Below are 22305 nucleotides of genomic sequence, written 5' to 3'. Positions count from 1 at the left end.
GGCTGAGGCCACCCCAACCCAGGGCCTCCAGAAACCCTGCAGTCGGAGGTGACCGAGGAGGCCGCCCAGCCGGTTCTCCCTGCCCACCCCATCCTCGCCCTCACCGGCCCTCGGGCCCCTTCCTGGTGCCACCCGCCCATGCCCCGGGGTGTGGGTCACCTCCTCTGTAGGGGCCCCAGGCCTGGCACTGCTGGCGACACCCACCCTACCCTGGAAGCCCAGAGGCAGGGTCACTGCATCCAGGCCCCTGCCTCCCAGGCCTGGCAGGAAGGGTCAGACTGAGTTTGAAGTCCTCTCCCTGGAACCCGAGTAGGGGGGCCCGGAGTGGTGTGGACAAGGGGCCCAGCCCACAGGGAAGGGGCCCCCCAAACCCTCCATCCCCGCTCCCCAGCCTCCCCCCGCCCCCGACAAAACACAAAGAACATCAAAATCAGGCAAATGAGGCAGCAGCGGTCGTAACAGGCTGCGTTTAGTGGTTTTTTTATGTACAAGAAAAATGATTTTTTTTTTGTCTGGTTTTTCATCATCTTTTGTCTTTTTGTTTTTGTTTTTTTTGCTTCTTTTATTACTTTTAAAGCTTCTCCCTCCCCACCCCCAAAAAGTGCATTTTTATCAATTTTTTTTTTTTAAATCTCCCACACTTTTATAAAGACTCTCAAATACAGTCTATGGAATGTCTGCTCTGTGCTCTGTGCCCCCAGTGGGCGCCACCCCCGCCCCCCTCCACCAGGCCTGGCCCCCCAAAGTCCAAGGCACCTCATATCTGGGCCTGGCTGGGGCAGGGGGGACCCTGGGCATTGGGACCCCTGGCCACAGCCTTCAGGCAGCCCCAGCCAGGGGATGGAGGTCTCCCCAGCCCCCTCCATCTCCTGCCCTGCCCCCCACCCCCCGTGTAAATCTATATATTTAGTGCGAGCTAGTCTGACTCTGAGGTTATGGCTCCTGGGGTGCCCGAGCCCCAGGCCCTGACCCGTCCTGCGCCAGCCAACATCCCCACTCCAGGAAGGCTGCTTCCTCAGCTTAAATAACTTTTTTAAAATAAAACTGCAAATATAAATATCTTTCTTTCTCAAAAAATAGGATTTTTGCTTTTTTTTGTTGATTTTTACTTTTTTTCTCCTGCTTTTCCTTTCACTCTCTCGTTTCTCGCCGCCTACAATCCTGGCTGCCTGGACTGCCTTGGTCCTGGAGGAGCCCCTGCCTCTTCCGTCCCATCACATGCCACGAGGCCGTTCCCTCCACGGACAATGGGTCTCAGTAGTGCAAAGACTCCCCAGAAGACTCTTGAAGGGGCTGGGGGACCCCTCCCCCTACCCAAGACCCCCTCCCCCTTGGAAGGAAGCAAAGGGACAGCCACGTACAAACAGGGTGACAAGACAGGATAGCCATGAGGGGTCTCCTGGGCGAGCCGCCCATGGCGGGCAGACTTTGGTATGGCCCAGGGGAGCCCGGCTGGGCACAGGTCGAGACCCATACCCTTGTCAGGCTGGGCCTGGTCCGGCACTTTACATTCACTGGTTTTTAAGGTTTGTTTTTTTTTTTTTTTTTGCCTTTTTCTTTTTTTTTCTCCTAATCTCAAAAGGCGGGGTGGGCATCAAGGTGGGGGGCTAGCCAGGGGGCAGCAGCAAGGGTGCTAATCTCTCTCTCCCAGGTCCTGCAGGCTGGCGACCGCTCCAGGTGAGGGCTCCGGCCCCCACCATCCTGCTGGCCCACCGCCGCCGTCCCAGGATGCCCTCCCAGCCCCCGCCGGAGCCCCCTCCCGGAGCTCCCCCCGCCTGGACCTCACTCATACACAAGCGCACACACACATTCACGCAGCTTCACCAAGATGATGGAAATAACAATTTCGCTATTTTTCTTTTTTTGTTTTTTTTTTTTTTGTACCAGGCAGTTAAAAAAAAAAAAAAAAACACCCCAAAAAAAGAAACCACAAAAAAAAAACCCAAACAACCAAACAAAAAAACTTTTTGCTGTGTCCTTTCTGACCAGTCAGCACGTTCCCCCTCAAATTTTTTTCTTTTTTTTTTTTGTTTGTTTGTTTCCTGAAACGCGAGAATTCAGCAGTATCTTTGGCAACACTTTATCACGACCTTAATTTAAAGAATAAAAATAAAATTGATCCACGTCTATATACAGTATGTGATTGCGCGGAGTTGGGGGCAGGGGCTGGGCTGGGAGGGCGGGGGTCCCGGCTCTGGGCCCATGCAGATGCTGCGGCCCCCGGGGATGGGCTGGTGGGCAGCAGGAGAGGGGTTAAGGCGGAGTGGGTGGGCAAGGCTGGCAGAAGCTGAGCGCAGAGCTAGGGGTAGGGGTTTAGTGCAATTCCCGAGGAGGTTTGTGTTAAAGTGTGCTCGGCGGGGGTTCAGCCCTTGCCCCCGCTGTAGTCCCAGAGGCCTTAATCCCCCAAGTCTGGTCTCCCCCCACCCGGCCAGGACGACAGCTGTGATTTTTCAGTTGGTTTTATTGCGAGGGGGTGTGTGGGTAGTGGGGGAGAGGGCTGTCCCCTCAGGGAACCTCTCTGGGAGCTGGGGTGGGGTAGGGGTGCAGGTCCCTAGCCTGGGCACTCGAGCTCCCTGTTCGGCTTCCACGGGTGGTTCTCCAAGAGAGCTCGCCCCACGATGCTGGGGTGTGGGCGGGGCCACCCGGCCCTGGGCTCCCCTGCCACCCCCCTCAGGAGGGGGGGTCCTGAGACATCTGGGGGGCTGACGGGCTCAGGGGTGGGGGGAGCAGGAGGAAACAAAAAACTGTCCTGTAGAAACAATGATGAAAGTTGCCTTCTTTAAAAGCTTCCCTTTAAAAACAAGAAAGAGATGGGGTCTGTCACAGAACCAAGGGGCACGGGGTGACGGGCCAGCAGCTGGAGGCGGGGAGTGGGGACACCCCCCGCACCTCCGGCTTTTGACGAGGAAGGGTCTCCGCTCAGCAGAGCGTCTATTTACAGGGCCCCACGCTAGGGTTGCATATGCGACAGGGGATGGGTGGGGGGGGAGGAGGGTGCCCCGGCCTCTGGCGACACGGCCTCCCCAGCCCTGGCCCCAGTCCGTGGCCTGTGGCTCGGTCGACGCCGGGCCTTTGGGGAGCCAGAGGCTGGGGGGAGGCAGGTACCAGCCCCCAAGTTACAGTCAGTGCCTTTGAGTAAAAAGAAGGGTGCAGTGGGGGGTGGAGTAAGGCCCTGGAGGTGGGGCCCCCTGTCACCCACCTCGGTGGGGATGGCGTATCCAAGATGGCAGCTCCTCGGTGGCCACAAGGAAGGGCGGCCATGTTGGAGGGTGGGGGGACAGCAAGGGTTGGGGGACAAGGGCAGGGAGACAGGATTGCTCTGGCTGGTTGGAAGGCCAGCCCTCTCTCGGGCCCATCCCTGAGCTGGGGAGTCGGTAAGGAGGGTCCCTGCGGACACGGGTGGCCACTGTATGGCTAGCAGGTGACGAGACGTCTCCAAATCAGAACCCAAAAAAAGGACAGAATCGGTGGGGGGGAGGGGGGGGAACACACGGCAGAAACACAAAAACCCCGCAGTCCTGCCTGCAAGGCGAGCCCCCGTGGTAAAGCACAAATACCTCAGAAGGCTTCGCCCTCACCCGTGACTTCCTGACCCCCTTCTCACCTCGGGGAACAGAAGTGGATTCTACGTCTGTGGTGGGTTTCTTTTTTTATTATTTTGTACAAAAATAAATCGACTTTTAGGAATTTCTGTTTGCTCTCTCTCGCTCTCTCTCTCGCTCTCTCTCTCGCTCTCTCTTATTTTTTTTTTGTCTTTTTGACTTTTCATAGAAGTTGGTTGCAACTTGTAAACATGTTTTTAAATTAAGAATTAAGATAAAGTGTAGTACCCGTTCTGTTACAAAGTGCCAAGACTTCTATTTGTGGTTGGTTGTCTTGTTGTTGGTTTTTTTTTCCTTTCTTTTTTGTAAAATCTTGTTTTTATTGCTTTTGTGACATTGGAACTTCTGGACACTCTCGCTCCCCACATCCCTGCCACCGTGAGACCCTGCGTTCCCTCTGCTCTTGGCTCTTTCACCCCACACTGTCGCCTGCTCCTCTGAGGAAAAGTATATTTTATATATATATATATCTATATATAAATTTTGTTTTTAAGGAGGAAAAGAGAAAAAAAAATCTAAAAAGTGCTTTTAAAAATCGGGAGAGGGCTAGGGGAAGGGGAGAGGGTGAAGACAAAAAGTTTCGCTCCAAACGTCTCATGGGGTCTGGGGTGGGCCTGGGTCGGGGGACCAAGACGGGGGTGGCAGGGGCGCCCTGAGTGGCGGCCCGCAGGTCCCGCCGGGTTGTAAGTGCCGTGAAGGAAGGCGGCGGGGGCCCTTGGGGAGTCACCCTGGCGCCCTCCCTCCCCCCCTTCCCCGTCTTCTCCCCTTTCTCCACGCCTGGAAATAAATAGATTTGTGTCGCGGTGGCCAGGAGATCCGGGGGACCACAGGCAGGGACGGGAGGCGGGGAGGCAGTCGGGGAGACGGAGGGGGAAACCCCCACTTCGGAAGTGCCCTGAGGAAGGAGGGTGGGGGTGCGGATGGGGCCGTTTTAACGTCCGCTCACAGCGGACACAAATCATTTTTAAGGTCTTATCTCAAAAGACTCTAGAAACCAGCGGGGGCGGGGAAGGGCGAGGAAAAGAAAAGCCCCCCCCGTCCCCGCCCCCCCCCCCCGTGACCACCCTCACCCCTGCCGGGACCTGGAGCCCTGATCGGGCCTCCAATGGGACCCCAGACCCCGAACCGCGGGGCGCCCGGGGAGCTCAGAATCCTCGTGTCCCACAAAAACCCCAAGCTGAGCCCCGAAAGCCATCGACGGGGTGGGGGGCAAGCGGGGCTGGGGGTGGGGTGGGGCGAGGGTCCCCATGGAGGGAGAGAACATCATGAAGGAGAAAAATCTGAGAAAAGCACTACCCTAGATTCTGTGACGCTTCATATATATATATCTGTATATATATATATATAGATATAGATATCTGTATATAGATAGATTTTCTTTTTTTGTGTTTTTGGGGGGTGGTGGGTGATTTGCTCTCTCTCTCTTTCTCGGGTTTCTGTTTTCTCTTTTTTTGGTTTTCAAGCGAGTCCGGCCGCGAAGCTGCCATCGGCGGTGGCCCCGGCGCCCCCGTCGCCTCCCCCAGCGGCGCCCGCTACATTCAACCTGCCCAGGCCGTCGGGGCTGGCCTCGTCCTCATCCTCGTCCTCGTCCTTAAAGTGCTTCTCCTGGCCGTTGCGCCGCGCGTCCGGCGAGCCGGGCGGGGCAGGGGCACCGGGCGGCGCAGGGGCCCCCGGGGCGGGGGCGGGTTCGGGCCCCCCAAGCCCGCCACCCCGCACCCGGGGCTTGCGGCCGCGGCGCGAGGGCACGCCGTTGCAGCCGTCCTTCTTGAGGTGTCTGTGCAGGTGGTCGGAGCGCACGAACGTCTTGCAGCAGCTGTCGCACTGGTAGGGGCGCAGGCCAGTGTGGACGCGCATGTGGTTCTTCAGGTCGTAGTTGTGCGCGAACGCCGCACCGCACTGCTGGCACAGGTACGGCTTCTCGCCCGTGTGCTTCCTCATGTGCACCTTGAGCTTGTCCTGCCTGTGGACGGGCCGAGGGTCAGCCGGCGCCCGGCCGGGCCCCTGCCCAGGATGGAAGCCCCTCCGCCCCCGCCAGCCTCGTCGCGGGGAAACCGGGACCCTCGCGGAAAGGTGGGCTGCAGCAGGGGGCGACCCCGTTTTGCGGGGAAAGGGGGTGCGGGTCCCCATTCTGAGAACAGCACCAAGGAACCCGCGAAGGTGTGAAAAGGGCCTTGGACCCTGCTCGCTGTGTGGCCACGGGGAAATGGCTGAACCTCTCTGAAACCCAATTTTTTTGTTTTTTTGTTTTTCGGCTGCACTGCGGGATCTTAGTTCCCCCACCAGGGAATCAAATCCATGCCCCCTGCAGTGGAAGCGCAGAGTCTTAACCACTGGACCACCAGGGAAGTCCCACTGAAACCCTTTTCTTATGCATAGGAGGAGGAAGATAACAGGCTTCCCTCCCACCTGGGGCTCTGCCCAGTGGCAGGTGCATGGCTTCACACTACAGGCATTTACTGAGCACCTGCTGCATACCAGACCCTGTTCCAGGTGCTGAAAATGCTACAGGGAACAAGGAGGAATGCCGGAGTATTTGGTAACAGAGAGGGTTAAGCTGTCCTGGTTTTAGCACTGAAAGTTCTGTGTCCTGGGAAACCCCTCAGTCACTGAAAATCCAGGGCAGCTGGTCACAGTAGTAACCAAGCCCCCACCCCAGGGACCCCACCCCCTACCCCCAGTTCCTGCCAGCTCTCCCCTCACCTCTGCCCACTCTGCTCTGGCCACACTGGCTTCCTGGCTGTCACCCCAACATGCTGATAACTATGAGCCTACCTCAGGGCCTTTACACATGCTGTTCTGGCTACCTGGAGCACTTTTTTCCCTCCCAGATCTTCACAGTTGAATTTCAGCCCAAATGTGATCTCCTCAGAGAGGCCCTCCCAGACTCCCTCACCCCCGGTCCCTCATGCCACTGCCTTTGTTTCTCATCTGTCTCCCTGACTGGACTGTGAGCCCTGAAAACAGGGACTGGGTGTGATTCCAGGGCCCCTCCATGCCCATCTCACCCCACAGGGAACTGTGTGGACCTGGCTCAGCCTGGGGCCTTTGGCCCACAAAGCTGGTCACCATTATCAGTTCTGGGGTGACTATGACCCAGGTGTTGCTCTGTCCCCTTGAGCCCTTGAAATGTGGCTGGTCCAAGGTGAGATGCGCAAGAAGTGCAAAAGGCACCCCAGATTCTGAAGACTTCATTTGCTCAATGTACTGTAAAAGATCTCATTTATAATTCTGCTTATTTTTTTTTTTTTTTTTTTTTTTTTTTTTTTTTTAGAAATTTCATGTAATGTCTGAAACATTTATATTAACATATTTCCATACATATTTCCATACTATAATTCTGCTTATTGATCACATATTGAAATGGAACTAATGGATTATGTAAACTATGATTAAAATTACTTTCACCTGTTTCTTTTACTTTTTAAAAATGTGGCTGCCAGAAAATGTAGAGTCACGGAGGTGGCTCACATGATATTTCTATTGTACTATGCTGGTCCATAGTGATGGGGGTGGATTCCTGCCTGGAATCCACAAGGCAGGGGCAGGGACCTCGGTCTCCAGAGCTCTGGCTAGACTCTGACCTGCTCCTTGCTGCAGACTCTTATGCTCCACTGAGTCACTCGGGGTCTCTCCCTTCTGATGCCCACCAGACTGAGAGCTTCTTCAGTGCCAGGACTAATAAACTCCTACTCATCCTTCAAAGCCCCACCTGAAATGCCCCTCCTCCTCCAGGAAGTCTTTCCCAACCCCGAGACAAAGGCCTGCACCCCCCTCCCCCGGGGCTTTCAGTCCCAAGTCCCTCCCTCTGGTACCGCCCACAGAGATGGTGTCCCTGCTTGGCCTAACTTTTCTATGGCTTCTTACTATTCTGAGGATCAAGACCTGGCCCTTTGCAACCAGACCCCCTGCCTATTCTCTGGCCTCGTTACACCCCCACGTGAGCCAGCAGAACCTGGGCCACAACAAACTCATCGCTCCCTGGATTAACCTGGGCTGTTACCAGAAAGGATGGCAATGGCCAGGCGCTTCCCGCCACCCCCCACCCTGCCTCCTCGGAGCCGGCTAACATGGTCTCCCAGTTGCCCCGCTCAGACCCTGGGGCCAGGTCACGGAGGGAACAGGAGGGACTCGGATTGTTCTAGCACTGTACAGAGATGTCCCTAGCTGAGGCTTGGAGGCTCAGAGAGGGGAAGTGACTTGCCCTGAGTTGCACAGAGGGTTGGGGGCTGTCCCAATATGGGGTGGGGGTGGAGGAAGCCCCAGTTTCATCACCTCAAGCCCCGGCCTGGGTAATTATAGCCCCGGCCGCCACAGGCCCTGCTTACTCAACTCTTTAGTGTGACTCAGAGGGGCCCCTGGGCTCCCCAGCCTGGAGGGAGGGGCGGGGGCTGGGGCCCTGGGGGGCAGAGAGGAGCCAGGTGGGCGCCTGGGAGGAAGAGGCCTGGCCTGGTGGCCCTCTCTATGCCTCAGTTTCCCAGAACGGCAAACAGGATCAGCCCCGGGTTGAGGGTGGGGTGGCCAAGAGAGCTCCAGGCCAGAAGGTGAAACTGAGCCTGGCTGAGGGTGGGGGCGTGGGGGAAGGTGTCACCTCTCCAGGCTCTGGCTTGCTGGGCCTCCACCAGGCTGCTCCTCCCAGGCCCCAAGACCTCTGAGGGCAGGGCCCACAGCCAGCCCAGTCCACCATCCCCACAACTGGAGCAAGAGGGAGGCCCCTAAGACCACCGGCACCCCGATCTCACCAAAGGGGGGGAGCCAGGCCACCCACCAGGCTGCCTGCCTCCCGGCCAGTGCCCTTTGCCCCTGCCTGGCACTCCTGGGCCCTGGAGTCCCAGCCACACCCTCCTCTCCTGGCTTGCTGGGGAGGGGGCCCAGGTGCTGGTCCGGGGGTCAGCTCCCAGATCCTGTCCCCACAGGGCAGGGCCGGGAAGCTGGGACAATGGCCTCTTTCTTCGGCCTGGGTGGGTGTGGCTGGGGGAACCCCGGGGCTGGTGAGGGTAGGGGGTGATGCTGAGTCACCCAGCCTGGCTAGGCCCCCGCACACCAGCCCCCTGCCCCCACCGGGCTGGCCCACAAGGCCCAGCCTGCCACCTCTGGACTCTTAAGACCAGATCGCAAAATCCCCCCAGCCTGGCCTCAAACTCCTCCTGTCCAGGGACCAAGCCCAACGGCTCCCGTGCCCTTTTCCCTCCACTGGCTGTGGCGATTCCCTAAGCTGAACTGGCCTCAGGGCCTTTGCACTGGCTCTTCCCTCTGCCTCTCCCTTTCCCTCTCCCCACGGCTCCCTCCTTCTCCTCCTTCAGCTCTCAGTCCTCGGGGAAGCCTCCCTGTTTAAGGCAGCACCTACAGCCGCACCCCGACCCTGTTCTCTGCTCTTTTCCTCCCTGGCACTTTCCACCAACTAGTGTTATCAGTTCTGCGGTTTTATCTCGCACATGCTCCGTCGCCCCCACGGGGATTTTGGCTTGTCCCTCCACTTCTAGAACAGGGCCTGGCACCCAGCAGGCACTCCATAAACGTTGGCTGAATGAAGCAAGTCCCCCGGGCTCACGGAAGACTTCAAAGTTACCTAACGACCAGAACTCCCTGCTCCAGGTGGGGCTGTCGCCCTCTCCCAAGGCCCACATGCTCCAGTCGGGATGAGAAGAACCACCCAGGGAAAAAGAAGAAAAGTGACTCCTTGGGCCCTTCCTTCCAGCCTCACGCAGGTCGGCACCGCCTGGCACGCTTTATGTTCTTGTGGTCACCTTGTTTAGGGCCTGTGCGGCACCACCCACCCAGGCTCTCTCGACAGGCGCATGGGGGTCGGGGGTGCCCCGATAGACAAGGCACCCTTGCAGGGCAGGGCGCGGTGTTGTTTTCACACGCGGAGGCAGGGTGTGAGCGTGCTCGCGCAGGGCGGGGCAGGGGGTCCCCGTGTGGCTGCTTTTGGGGCAAAGGGCCCCCAGGAAGCACCCCCCACGCCCCCCCGACCCCCGCCCCACGCCGCGGTGGCGCCGGCTCACCTGGTGAATCGGACCTTGCAGATGTTACACTCGTAGGGCTTCTCGCCCGTGTGGGTCCGGATGTGCCGCGGCAGCTTGCCGGCGCCCTGGATGACCTTCTCGCAGATGGGGCACTTCTGGAAGGCCTTAGCCCGGATCTTCTTCTCCACCTTCTGCGACCAGGCCGGGTAGACGTCGCCGTCGTGGGCGCCGCTGAAGTACTTCAGGTAGTAGTCCACGACGCCCTTGTCATCCGCCCGTGACTCCTCGTCGCTGTCCCCCGCCGTCGCCGCCCCCGCCCGGCCCACCGACGACATCATCTGCTGCAGAAGCGTGCTGGCCGCCAGCCCGTCCGCGTCGGCCCCGTCCCCGTCCTCGCCCTCGGCCGTGCCTGACAGGAAGCCCGGAGAGTCGCCCGGCTCCGGGGCCGCCTCTGACAGCGAGGCTGCCTCCTCCTCCCCGCCCCGGCCGTAGTGGCCGTTCTGTGTGGCGGTGGACGGCTGGGCCACGGGGGTCGGGAAGAGGCCCCCAGCAGGGGCGTCGTCATCCCGCTCCGGCCACAGACCTGGGTTGCTATCTCCCTCATCCCCGTCCCCGGCCGGGGGCCGCTCGGCTGGGGGGCCGGGCCCGTAGAAGTCCAAGCCATTGCAGTCGCCGGCGGCCACAGCGGCCACGGCAGCGGCCACGGCCTCCTTGGTGGCGTCCAGGTCATCGTCGGATGCGCCAAAGGCGGACCATGGAAATGAGGCGGCGGCGGCGGCGGGCAGGCTGTTCATGGGGTTGCTCTGGAAGAACTCAAGGTACTCCTTGGCGCGAAGGAGGTTTCGCTGATCAATTTGATCTACGAGGTCCAGCTGGCCGGCATCGGCACCCGCATCGGCCGCCAGGATCTGCCGGTCGAGGAGGTCGGCGCAGACGTGGCTCACGGCGGGGATCTCGAGCAGGCGGGCGGCGCTGAGGATGTCACCCACGTTGGCTGTGCTAACGGTGAGCGTGGCCGTGTAGGCGAAATCCATGAGGGCCGTGAGCGCCTCGGCACTGACGAAGTCGATCTCGTACACGTTCTGCTGGTCCACCACGGCGCCCGATGTGAACAGCTTCTTGAAGTACTGGCTGCAGGCAGCCAGCACCGAGCGGTGTGTGGGGAACTCGCGGCCCTCCACCAGGATCACCACGTCGCACAGCAGGCCCTGCGTCCGCTGCTCGTTGAGTCCGCTCAGAATGTCACTGCTGTGGTCGGGGAACGGGATCCCGATGGGGCCGTCCACGCCGCCGGCCATCTTCCGCGCCGAGACCTGCAGCACCGGGGAAGAAGGGGTGGTCGTGAGGGACAGGGAGGGCCGGGCCAACTGGCCGGGCTGCGAGGCCCTCAGAAAGTAGTGCCCCCACATCCCCGCCCCACCTCCCCCGCCAGCCTCGGTTTCCCCAGCTCTGCACCAGGATGGTCCATGGCTGGTTCTGCATCATCAAAGTGAGAGGACGTTGGCGAAACCCAACTGGGTGCTTCAGAGATGAACACCGGCCCCCCTCCCCGCTTTACGAGAGAGGGGAGTGCCCGTCCAAAGGACAATTTGAAGTGGCGTGGGAGCACACAGAAGGTGCTCAATAAATGCCCGACACAAGTTGTTTCCTAATGAATCTCTGCACGGGATTCTGCCCATGCCCTCTCTAGGAGGCCACAGCGGTGACATAAGGCACCCACCGTGCGCTGCCCTGGCTGAGCGCCCAGCAGTCCCAGAGGCAGCACCGTCTCCACCACAGAGGTGAGAAAACGAGGCTCAGGCTCAGGGAGTCCCAGGGCCCCATGGCTGCACCTCAACTCAAACCCAGGGCAACTGACCCAAGACCCAATATCCAACCAGCATGGCCATCCATCCCTGCCTAGCCCCTCAGCCTCCCTAACCTTCTCTCCTGCCTCCTGGTCGGGCCCAGTTCTCTTGCGGGTCTCTGAGTCAGCAGGAAGGGGTAAGGCCAAGACCCGGGGACCTGGCCAGGGTCATCAGGGCCGAGGGTGTGCCCTGGTGGGGTGGGGTGGTGACTCTGCAGGACAGACCCCTTCCTGCCCTGTGGAACCCCTAGGACATGGCTCGGCCCTCGCAGTAAGTAACTGGGGGAAACCAGGCCACTGCCTGACGCTCCTCCCTGCCCACTCAAGCTGACCCCGTCAAGGAGGAGTGGGGGGCCAGGGGCCTCCTGCCCACGTCCTGCCTGGCCAGCCCCTCTCCTTTTGGCCACCCTGTTTGCACTGTTCAGCCCGGGACAAGGCCCTGCCACTCTCCGGGCCTCAGTCTCCCCATCTGTCAAATGGGCAGAAGCCTTTGGAAAAGCAGGGCCATGGGGGGGACTCTGTCCCGCCCCTCTCCCCCCCCTCCTATTTTCCGCCTTCCCCTGGGCTGTGACTCATCCACCCACTCGGGCGCTTGTGCAACCCTCTGGCTCTGTCCCCACCCCTCCACCCTCTCCGGGGAGCCCCCGGCTGCCCCAAGCCACCCAACAAAACCCACATTCCTCTGGGCCCAGCCAGCCTGCTTTCAGGCCAGAGCCTCTGCGTGTCTCTGGGGAGAGGGCCTGAACCGGGCCTTCCTCAGCCTCCTAAAGACCCCAGGACCCCCAGCTGGGTGACCCAGCTCAGCTCTAACACAGATCCCTCCCACTGTGCCTCTAGTGGGATACAGGCGGCTGGCCCGGCAAGGGAGCTGGGCTTGGTCTGGTCAGCCCTAAGGCCAGGGTAGGCCTGTCCCGACCCAGGGCCGCCCTGCGAATGGGGTCCAGGCCTTGGGGCCGACACAGAGGCCTTTGTGTGGCGTGCAGGCGGCCAGTACACTTCCCGGGACGCCTCTCTCCGCCGCCCGCCCTCTTTCCCGCCGACCGCACCAGCTGCTTAGCTCCCGCCTCTGTTCCACCAGCCCGCGGTGGGTGGCGGGGCAGGCTCAGATGTGGCTGCTGGGAGCAGGAGGATGGGGATGGGGGCGCGACGACCACCCCCCCCCCCGAGGCTCGGCCACGGGAAGCCTCGGCAGAGGCCCCGTGGCGGCTTCCACCCCCTGCCACCATCTGCCGTCTGGCCCCGGGCCCCAGGGAGCAAGCGGGCAGATGGGACTCCGGATCAGACCGGCCTCGGCCCCTCCTCGCCCCTCCTCACCCCTCCTCTGATCCGGGCCACCAATGTGCCAAGATGGCCACCCTGGCCCTGCTTGCCAGTGTCCCCTCAGGGGTCCTCCTGGGGCCTCTAGGTCGAGACCTGAATTGGTCCGGGTGACTCACCCCCCGCCCCGTCCCACCAGCACCGAGCCCACCAGCACCGAGCCCACCAGCACCGAGCCCACCGGGCCAGATGCTGGCACATCCTTACTTCAGGCGTGAAGCCACCCGGCTGGGAAGGAGCAAGCTCTGGCCTTGAACCTGGCCTGGGGCAATGTACCCAGCCCTGGGCCTGGGTCTCCACCAGCTGGAGGAGCCGGGCCACATGCTAAGAGCCTGTTGTGTGGGGCAGCCCTTGGGTCTGGGCTGGGTCTGAGGGTCTGCGCCCCTGTCCTTTCCCCGCTGGGGCCTCTATTTCCCCCAGATAATCATCTGAGACCCTCCCCCAAAGGGCAGGGCCTGGGGCAATACCAACCAAGGAAAGCCCCAGGGAAGTAGCATGACCCCCATTTACAGATGAGAACACCAAGGCCCAGAGACAGCTAGGATCCAGGCCAAGGGCACCCAGCAAGACTGATCCAGGAGCTGACAGAGGCAAGAGGCTGGGGGTCCCCCAACCCTCCCCCCGCCGACACCTCCCAGCCAGCCACAGCCCCTTCCCTGGCCCTGGAAACTAAACTGACCCAGCCCTCTCTCCAGGAACACACGCCACCTGCCTGCCACGCCCGGGGCCACTGCCCTCCCCCCCCCCCCCCCCCCCCCCGCCCCCGGGCCTCTCAGGGCCCTCCCTCTAAGAAAGCAGAGGAAGACCCTGCCAGGTGGGAGAAGGAAGTCACGTGGGGTCCAGGCAGCAAAAAGCACCTATTGCTGAGCACTCACTGTGCGCCACAGCACCCACCAGGAGAGCCCCGTGGCTCCCTTCCTGGCTCTAAGCGGCCCGGCTGGCACCTGACACCTAGTAGGTGCCCCGACACGTGACGGTTTCCTCGGTAATGATGAGCCAACGAAAAATTCTCTCCTCCAGGAAGCCTCACCCCCTCAACGGCCAGGGTCCCCTGAGCCCAGGCCCGCACCCACCCAGGGCCCCGTGTTTCATCACAGCTCCACCCCGACACTCGCCCCCATGGGATTTCCGGGGCCGTTCGATGCTGACTCGGCGGCCGGCCGAGGGGCAGGCCTCGGCAGGCTCTTCCTGGGCTGGAGGTGGGGCGCCCTCCTCCCTCTGGGTTGCTCCCAGGCCACCCTCCACCCCCCGCCCCCGGCCCAGGCCTCCCCTGGGCAGTGCACGTTAGGGGCGCAGCAAACGACAGGAGGAACCAAAGACCAAAGAGCTATGCGCTGGAGAGCCCACACCCAGCCCCGCCCACCTGGCTGGCAGGCACACCCAGTACCAGGGGACCGTGCCAGTCCCACCTCCAATCTAACCTAGGGTCACTTGCTGCAGCAGGCAGCAAGGACCCGGGCCTGCTTTTTACCCTCCGAGGGGGCCTCCTCTGTGCCCTGGAACCTTCAAGAACTAACTGGACCCTGGGCTTTAGAGATGAGGACAGGCTCAGGGAGATGATAAGACCAGGGCAAGGTCACACAACAGACCGGCAGCCAGGCTGGGGCTCAAATGCTCTCACTTGAGCCGGCCTGAGCTGACACCTCTCAACTACTGGGGATGCAGGGAGAGCTCAGGAGCGTCCTGACCTGGTCCCAGGAACAGCAGGTGTCACCCAGGAAGGACCCTAGGATTGTGGGAAAGGTGTCCCAAGCATGGGAAACAGCAGGGGCAAAGGCCCGGCGGTGGGCACCTGGGAGAGGGGCAGGGGAAGGAGGCTGGAGAGTCCCCAAGGTCAGGTGCAAGGTGAGGGTTGGGGCCGGGCCTCCTCCTCCCCCCCACACTCCTCAGGGGGTGGCCAGCAGTGGATAGGTAGGTAATTGCCACCTGACGCCTTCCTGGAGGAGTGTCCAGGGATGCGGGCAGCTTAACAGGGGGTTAAGGCCTCCCTCCCTACAACTCAGGGAGAGAACGAAAGGAAACTATATAAGGGATCTCTAACACCTACTACCTGCCACAGCAGCCCGCGTCCATATCCTGGCTCCTCCATTTCCAAGCTGGGTGAACCTGGGCCAAGAAAAGCACCTCTCTGTGCCTCATTTTCCTTGGGGGTTGTGACAGTGGCAAAGGGTTCCACTCCCATCCTCTTAGCAAACTTTGGCCTAGGACCTACTATGTGCCATGGACAATCCCCAAAGGCCCAATGAGGCTGTTTACCCCCTCCCTTGTGGATTGGTGGCTTTGAACTTCACCTCTGAATGTCATTCCAGGAATCCAGCCCCCTCCCCAACTACTGTGTACCAAGGAAGTGTGTGGTGAGCCCCAGGAGGAAGCTGAGCCATCATGTGTGTGTGGGGGAAACCAGGCCCAGAGAGGGTGGGCGGCCGGCCCGAGGTCACACAGCAAGTCTGGCGCCCAGGTGCGGCTGCCAGGCCAGTGCCCGGCCGCCCCCGCCCCCTCCCAGCCTGGCAGCCTGTGTTGCAAGGTTGGTCCTGACGGGTTACCCCGCCCCGACCTGGTGCCAATCCCCGCCTGGCCCAGTACCGAGGCCGGGGTTTAATGGGACAGGAATGCAGCATCCTGATCAGGAGGTGGGGGGCACCAACAGCTCAGGATGACTGCTGGCTGCCAGCTGTCAGCCTGCCCCCTGCCCGCCTGTCCTCGCAGGCCTCCCTCCAGGCCAGACACCAGCAAACAGGCCCTCGGCCATTTTATGTGTCCATTTATTGCCCTAAATGGGGAGGGGCTTCCTGCCCGGGCCTTAAAGGGCCAGAGGCAGGAAGGTTGCGGGCCCAGTGGGAAGTGTGTGTGTGGAGGCTGGTGGGGGTGGGGATTAGGAGGTCATGGGGATCCCATCTGAGCCCCAACTCATGGGTGGGGCTGAGGCCCACCCTGTTCCCACGCTCTGAGTGCTGTCGTGGGCCAGGAAGTACAGCCTCGACACCAAGACCAGCTTCCAAGAGGAAGCCCTGCGAAGACAGAGCCATTCTCAGTGGAGGTGGAAGGAATAAGCTTCCTGTCACCGGGGGTAACCAAAGCCAGGCCTCACAGAATCCCATCCGTGTCTACACTGCCCTCAACTCAGGCTGCACCTGCTTATCCAAGATGCCCAGGAGAGGCCTGGGTGACTTCCATCCAGACTGCTCCCTCCCTCCCCTGAGGCCGGCTTGTCACCTGGAGGTGCCTGTACCACCCCCAGCCCCACCCACAGCCTGAGCAGGCGGACAGCTCGGCCTGGAAACCCCAAAGGGGTGCTTGGCCCACTGGGGCCCCAGTGTCCTGTGCTTACAAATCCAGCCAGTTCCCTCCTATTAAACACATCCTGATGGGAGGTGGGACCGAGCCTTGTTTTCCAGTCAAACCAGAAAGGCGTGGGTGGGGACGCTTCCACCGAGTGGCCGTCCACAGCCTGCTGGGGGGACAGATGGAGGGGCTGGTCCTTTGGCCAGATTCTCCACAGGGCACCTTCCGCGCTTTGGTGCTCCAAAGACTCGGGACTCAGGCCGCAAGGGCAGGGGCTGTTCCTCAACGGGGCTGCCGGGGGCCTGGTCTGGATCAACTCAGCAACAATCCTCATAGCTCTGGTAGGCAGGGTCTGTAACCACTGCCCCACTTCACAGGCCAGGAAATTGAGGCAACTTGCCCAGGGTCACACAGTAGAGCTGGATTTGAACACGGGTCATCTGTCTGGCTCCCTCTGGCCAAACTAACTAGTCCTCCCAGGGCTCCACCCTCCTCCCCCACCACACACACTGCCCCCAGGTACCAGCAGGGGACTATATCCCCCCACCCTGGGGGCCTGGCGGGGGGAGGACAGCTTATTCTCACACCCCCTCAGAGCTGCCTTGTGATAGCCCAGAAAAGGGAGAGGTTTGCCTGAGGTCACACAGGGAGCCTGGGGCAGGGCTGGAGTCCAGCTGACACCTGTGAACTCAGGGCACCAGAACAGAGATGCAGGAGAGGCTCCCCCAGGCCCTGACACCACACAGCAGTCACTCAACAAACATTCCTGGGGAATCACTGAGTAAATCCTCACTTTTGGCCTAAAGGTAATCTCCCCATTGTACCGATGGCAAAACTGAGGTTGGCAGAAGGGAGGTGACCTCCCGAGGTGGACCTCAGCTGGAGCGGAGGGCCGGGCTGAGATTGGACCACAGTGGCCCCCACCCAAGCCTGTTCCTCTGGTCTCCACTGCCCAGGGCTGTTGCAGGGTGGTTTATGGTCTATCAGGTGCCTGGAGCACAAGATGACAGGTGGGGGGGTGTCTCAGACACACACACACACACACACACACACTCTAGCAGAATCCCTGCTGTGTCCTGAGCTGACCCAGGTGCTTCCTCCATGAGGGAGGGAAGGAAAGGGAACACAGGTGGACCTGCAGGCAGTACCTGGGGGGAACCCACAACCACCTCATGTTACAGAGAAGGATGCTCAGGCTCCAAAAGGCCATGGGGCTTGTCCAAGGTCACAGAGCAAGTGGGCCAGCATTTGAAACCCCTGTGGACCCCCTCCTCAGGCCAGCTCTGCTTCAGAGGGGCTGGCCCTGACTCTTGGCTCTGGGAGGTGACCTGGGTCTCCTCGGAAATAATGGGTTGTAAAAACACAGAGCCCTGCCGGTCTCCAGGGGCCAAGGTGCCAAGGGGCGGGGCTGCAGCTCAGATGGGGTGGGAAGGGCCTGCCTTGGAAGGCTGGGACGCAGGGAGGCTAAGGCCCCTGCTGTGTGACCTTGGACACCTTGCTGCCCCTCTCTGAGCCTCACTGTCCTCTTGGGGCAAAGGCTCCATTTGGCAGACAGGTGCCTGCTGTCAACCTCCAGGCCCTCTGGAAGAAAGGTGGGCCGGCGCCCCTCGGCTGTGACACACAAAGGACTTTGGACGCGTCCTAAACTAGGAGGCAGGACCACAAGGGTCAGACCCAGCTCTGGCTGGGTGACCTTGGGCTGCTCTCTGCTTCCCCCAGGGCCTCAGTCTTCCCTGCCCCATAGGGCACCGCTCTGAGCCTTGCTCTAAGCCCCTGAGGCCCCATGCTTGCGTCTGGCCTCCCCTCCTGGTCTCAGTTTCCTCGCATGGCATCGGGGACCTCCACCAGCCCAACCAGCTTATGGGTCAGAGGGTTCCAAGGAAAAGAAGGGAAGGAAAAACGCCAACACAAGGGCTAGCTACTGCCTCGAGAACCTTCCCCACTGGACGAAGGCTGAGCACTGCCGGGCCTCAGTCTCCCACACGGAGAAAAGGGTGCATGGGCTCCCCGCAGCCACCCGCTGCCGAGGGCCTCTGCTGAGAGTTGCGTGGCTCCCCGCCCGGGCCAGGGTGCTGACTGGCCTCCACGCAGCCAGTCAGCCAATCAGAACTGAATAATAAATACCCCCCCAAAGTGACCCACGAATTAAAATTTCAGTGTCCCCGTTGGCTCTTCTTTCCTTCATTAGGCATGCGGATCCCAGGGCTTCGCTCTTCCAGCCACTGGCTCCTGCCCCCCCTTCTCCCCCAGGCTCCCGTCTCCACAGCGATGGCTGGCGGTAAACAGAGCCCCGAGCCCAGCCGATAAGTGCCAGGCCCCACCCGGGGTGGCCCTCGGGGGAGAATGCCCCCCTACCTGGAGCCTCGGGGGCCTGGGCAGCAGCAGGGCCTAGCCTGGACTCCCCGGACCTCTCCCAAGACCAGCTCTGCCAGTAGGAAGTGATCGGCTGGTCCTGGGGAGGGCCCCCCAGTGTGGGAGCGGCACACTCAGGGTTACGCCCTGGCCCTGTTGGGGTGGGGGTGGGGGGCTGACATGGAATCCTGGACGCCCTCTCCGGCCGGGCCTGCTCCGGCCCTGGTCCGGGAGGCAGCTGGCAGGGAGGGGGGGGTGGGGGAAGCCAAGCAAGCCCGCCACCCATGGGTGAGCCAGGTGGGCACACCCGGTGGAGGGGCACCAACACCTCTCTCACTTCCGCCGCCTGGCTAGGGGGAGAGAGGAGTTGCCTACCTCCCCCTGCCACCCCGCCAACTGCTGGCTACATTCCCCAAACATTTAGTGGGTGCCCACAGGGTGCCCGGGCCTGGTTGGACAGCAGTCTCTTGCCGCGGTCCACCGGACTCCCTTGCCGCCGGCCAGCCAGCGCGGACAGTGCCTCCCAGGACCCGCAAAGGCCTGGGCCCCGGGGGGTGCACCGGCCCCAGCTCAGGCCCCTGCCTGGTTCCCAGGCCCGGGGCTGGGGGAGGGGGCCGGTTCCTAGGCCGGGGAGGGAGGCAAAGCGAGGGAGGGGGCCGGATCCCACCAGCTCACCCCCTCCTCTGCCCGGGCTCAGGGTTCGCACGTGGTGGTGGCGTCAAGGGGAAGGAGGGGTGTCCGGGCCAGAGAAGACGGGGTCACGCGCTTTGGGGGCGCGGACGGGGGAGAGGGGTGCTCTCTGCTCCCTCCCCCGGGGCCGGGGCCGGACAGCCGCGCGGGCAGGGCGAGGGGCCAGGCCGGTCCCCCCGCCCAGGGCTGAGTCAGGCCCGGGCGGGGGCAGGAAGCGGCCCCCTCCCCCGCCCCGGCCGCAGCGCGCGGCCCCCGCCCCGGCCCGCGGGCCCCCACAGCGCCGCCCGCGCGGGGGGCTCCTACCTCCTTCCCGGGGCAGCGGCGAGGGGGCCCGGCCCCGGCGGCGGCGGTGGCGGCGGCTGCGGCTGGGCTGGCTCCCTCCGAGGGGCCGGGAGGCGGCAGTGAGCCTGGCCCCGCGCCACCCCCCGCCGCCGGCGGCCAATCCCCACCCGGGCTGGGGGGAGGGCGATGCAAATTACCCCGGATCTGGGTCCGCCCGCCCGCCTCCCCCACGCCCCGGCCCAGTCTGCACTAGGCCGCGCATCCCCGGGCTCGCCTGCGCTGCGCGGCCGCCCGGGCCGCCGCCCTCCCCGGGGAGCGCCGGGTGGGTGACCCCCCCCCCCCGGGGCGGGGGGCTGAGGGGAGGGGGGCTGGGGACGGTTACACAACCAGGCGGGGAGGGGCCCCGGGGCGGGGAGGGGGCCGGCCCGCGGGCCGCGCAGCCGGAAGCCGGGGACCGCCACCGGCCCCCGGCAAGGGGAGCCCGGTTCCAGGCCCCGCCCCCTGGCCGGCAGGGCCCGCCCCCGAGCCGCGCCGCGCGATCGGTCCGCGCCCATTGGCTCGCCAGCCCGCCGCTCACCGCCCCTCCTCCGCACCGCCCCTACCCGCGGGCCGCGGCGGGCCGCCGGCGCAGGGCACCCTGGGACTAGTAGTCCTAGCTGCCTGCCACCTGCCAGCCGCAAGCGCGGGGGAACTACGATACCCAGAGGCCCGAGCGGCCGCGCCCGCCCACCCGGACACCCCACCCCTTCCCCCTCCTTTGCAAAGCCCCCCTCCCTGTTTTTTCAGCCCCCTCCCCCCCATCCCCCATGGAGCTCAATCCTGGCCAACTCCAACGTATGCACGCAGCACCGAATAGGCCCCCGGGGGGCGAGAGCGCCCCCAGTACCCAGATGCAAACTTAGCACGCGACGCGCCCCCCTATCTCCCCACGCCGGCTCCCCCCACCCTCAATGCAGCACCGCTTCCCCTCCCCCTCTCCCCGCGCGCCTGGGAGCCCCGAAAAACCATGCACGGAGGGGGGGGCTGGCGCACAAGCCCATGCACTTCGCCCCCAATACCCACTCCCGGGCGGCGCCCCCTCCCCGCCCTCGGGATCCAGGGCGCCTCCCGCCTCCGGGCAGCTGCCAACCACCCCCTCCTCTGAAACTTGCGGAACGTCCCCGGATCCCGGGATCGCCCCTTCCCGAGAGGGCAGGGGTGGGCGCAGCGCCCCCGGCCCGTCCCCGCCCTGCACCCCGCGCTGGGGGCTACGCCGGGCGCTGACTTACCTCGCGGGGCCGGGCCGGGGCCGGGCCGGGCCGGGGCGCGCGGGGCCGGGGCCCGGAGTTGGGACTGGGCTCCTCGGCCGCTCGCCTCTGGGGTCCGCGTCTCGCTCTCCCCTCGCTGGCTCTCCCCTCGTCGCTCCCTCGCTCCGGCGGCGGCGTCACTGCCCCTACAGTAACTGTACAGTACAGCCAAAGCCCCGTATGATGCTCGCGACTCCCTTCCTGGTTTCTCCGAGGGCAAGAGGGGTCCTCCCTTGTCTTAAAGGTGCCGCAGCCGCCGGCCCCCCCACGCCCAGCCCGCCCCCCCCACCCCGGCCTCAGAGGCCAGAACAGGCTCGGCAGGTCCCCTCTTGCCACGTCTCTGCCCTCCCGTGGGGCTTCGCCCGCTGCGCCGGGGAGACCGGGCTGTTATTAGGTTTTGTCAAGTTGTTGGGGGGGTCCAGCCCGCCCCCGGCGCGCCCCCCCCTCCTCTGACCTCTCCGCCCCGCTGTGCGGCGCCGTGCCAGCCTGCCAGCTTATCTGGCCCCAGAGCTCCCCGGGGCGCGGGGGGAGCGGGCCCCCCGGGGTGGAGGGGGTGGGGGCCTCCAGATAAACAGGCCCCCAGCCTCTGCGCAGAGGCGGGTGCGGGGGGGGCGCGGGCTTTGCCCCCGACGCCTGGGGCGTGGCAGGATGGCAGCGGGGGCGGGGAGGGCTGTGCGCACTGCGAGGAGAGACGCGGGCGTGGGTCGCGGCTGCCCGGGCTGCTGGGGGTGGGGGGGGGGCGCGAGGGGGTGGGGGCCGCGGGCCTGGCGCCGGCCCTCCCCGGGCCTCAGTTTGCCCAGCCGCGGAAGGGACCCGGGGGCAGGCTTTCAGCTGACTGCTTGGGTCCGCTGGGCTCCCGGGTCCCTCAATGAAACAGCCAACCTGCCCGCCCGAGATTATATAAAGGAGTCGCCTCCGCCCGCTGCGCCAGGGGCGTAGCGGGGGAAGGGGTTGGCGAGGGGCGGGCTGGGCTGTTGTTTTCCCGGCTTTCCAAGTTCCCCCACCCATCTGCGGGCCACTGGGCGGGACGGGGTCCCGGCCCCGGACGCCTGGGTTCTGCGGTCCGCTCCCGCAAGGGTCTGCGTGGCTCGGGAGGGGCGGAGGTGGGGAGTGGGGAGGCGTTGGCTCAGCCCAACTTTTTTTCCCTGTCCATTTCTCCCACTTCCTCCCCGGTCGTGGGAGAGGTCCGGCGGGGGACGGGGGAGGGGGAGGAGGGGACGAGGGGTGAGAACAGCCTGACCCGGCCCGGCCGGCTGCCCGCTGCACACAGTAGGCGCCCGGAGAGGGCTGGCTGGTGCAATCAGCCGCCTGGGGAGCTCTGAGCCTCAGTTTCCCCTTCCTCATTCCCTTGGTCGGAGAGGGCTGGCACCTGCTTCGTAGCTGTCGTTTACTGAACGCTTCTCTGGTGGCTGTCTCTGTCCGGGGTCCTGTTTACCTTCATTCTAACATCTAATGCCATTATCATGATCATTATTTATTATTATCATTTTTACCACCATTACCTTACAGGCAGGAAACTTCCACTGCCGTGGGTGAAATGCACCCCGTCTGTCCTTCTCCGACTTCAAAGCTTTCCTCCCCCCCCCCCCAACCTCCTGCACTTTACTGTCTCTTCACACACGTATTAAAAGTGCCTTTCAACGCCCAAATGGGTTGAATTGGCTTTTGTAATAATAATTGGGCTT

At 63.0% G+C, this 22305-nt stretch overlaps 1 protein-coding gene across 2 annotated transcripts; it reads right to left on the bottom strand.

The window, feature by feature from the left end:
* Positions 1 to 451: 451 nt before the first annotated feature.
* Positions 452 to 20996, bottom strand: ZBTB7A (zinc finger and BTB domain containing 7A). 2 transcript variants are annotated; one of them, XM_057540333.1, is made up of 3 exons: positions 20603 to 20996; positions 9605 to 10878; positions 452 to 5562 (listed from the first exon to the last, which is right to left on the bottom strand). In XM_057540333.1, exons 2-3 carry the CDS (start codon positions 10861 to 10863, stop codon positions 5061 to 5063), a joined length of 1761 nt encoding a protein of 586 aa, XP_057396316.1. In that variant the 5' UTR covers positions 10864 to 10878; positions 20603 to 20996; the 3' UTR covers positions 452 to 5060. The 2 variants fall into 2 exon arrangements, with proteins under 2 accessions (XP_057396316.1, XP_057396317.1); XM_057540334.1 differs by lacking the exon at positions 20603 to 20996 and adding an exon at positions 19356 to 19662.
* Between the last annotated feature and the right edge of the window lie 1309 nt (positions 20997 to 22305).

This window comes from Balaenoptera acutorostrata, chromosome 2 (genome assembly GCF_949987535.1).
Source record: "Balaenoptera acutorostrata chromosome 2, mBalAcu1.1, whole genome shotgun sequence".
NCBI classification, from domain to species: domain Eukaryota; kingdom Metazoa; phylum Chordata; class Mammalia; order Artiodactyla; family Balaenopteridae; genus Balaenoptera; species Balaenoptera acutorostrata.
Note: the sequence above shows the minus strand (reverse complement) of the source record. Positions and strands in the feature narration are given on the sequence as shown.

What these genes read in the sequence shown, in the direction of transcription:
- ZBTB7A (XM_057540333.1), bottom strand. Translation starts at nt 10,863, where the DNA reads ATGGCCGGCGGCGTGGACGGCCCCATCGGGATCCCGTTCCCCGACCAC. An exon ending in TGCAAGGTCCGATTCACCAG is followed by an intron (nt 5,563 to 9,604) that starts GTGAGCCGGCGC and finishes GCCCGTCCACAG; the next exon opens with GCAGGACAAGCTCAAGGTGC.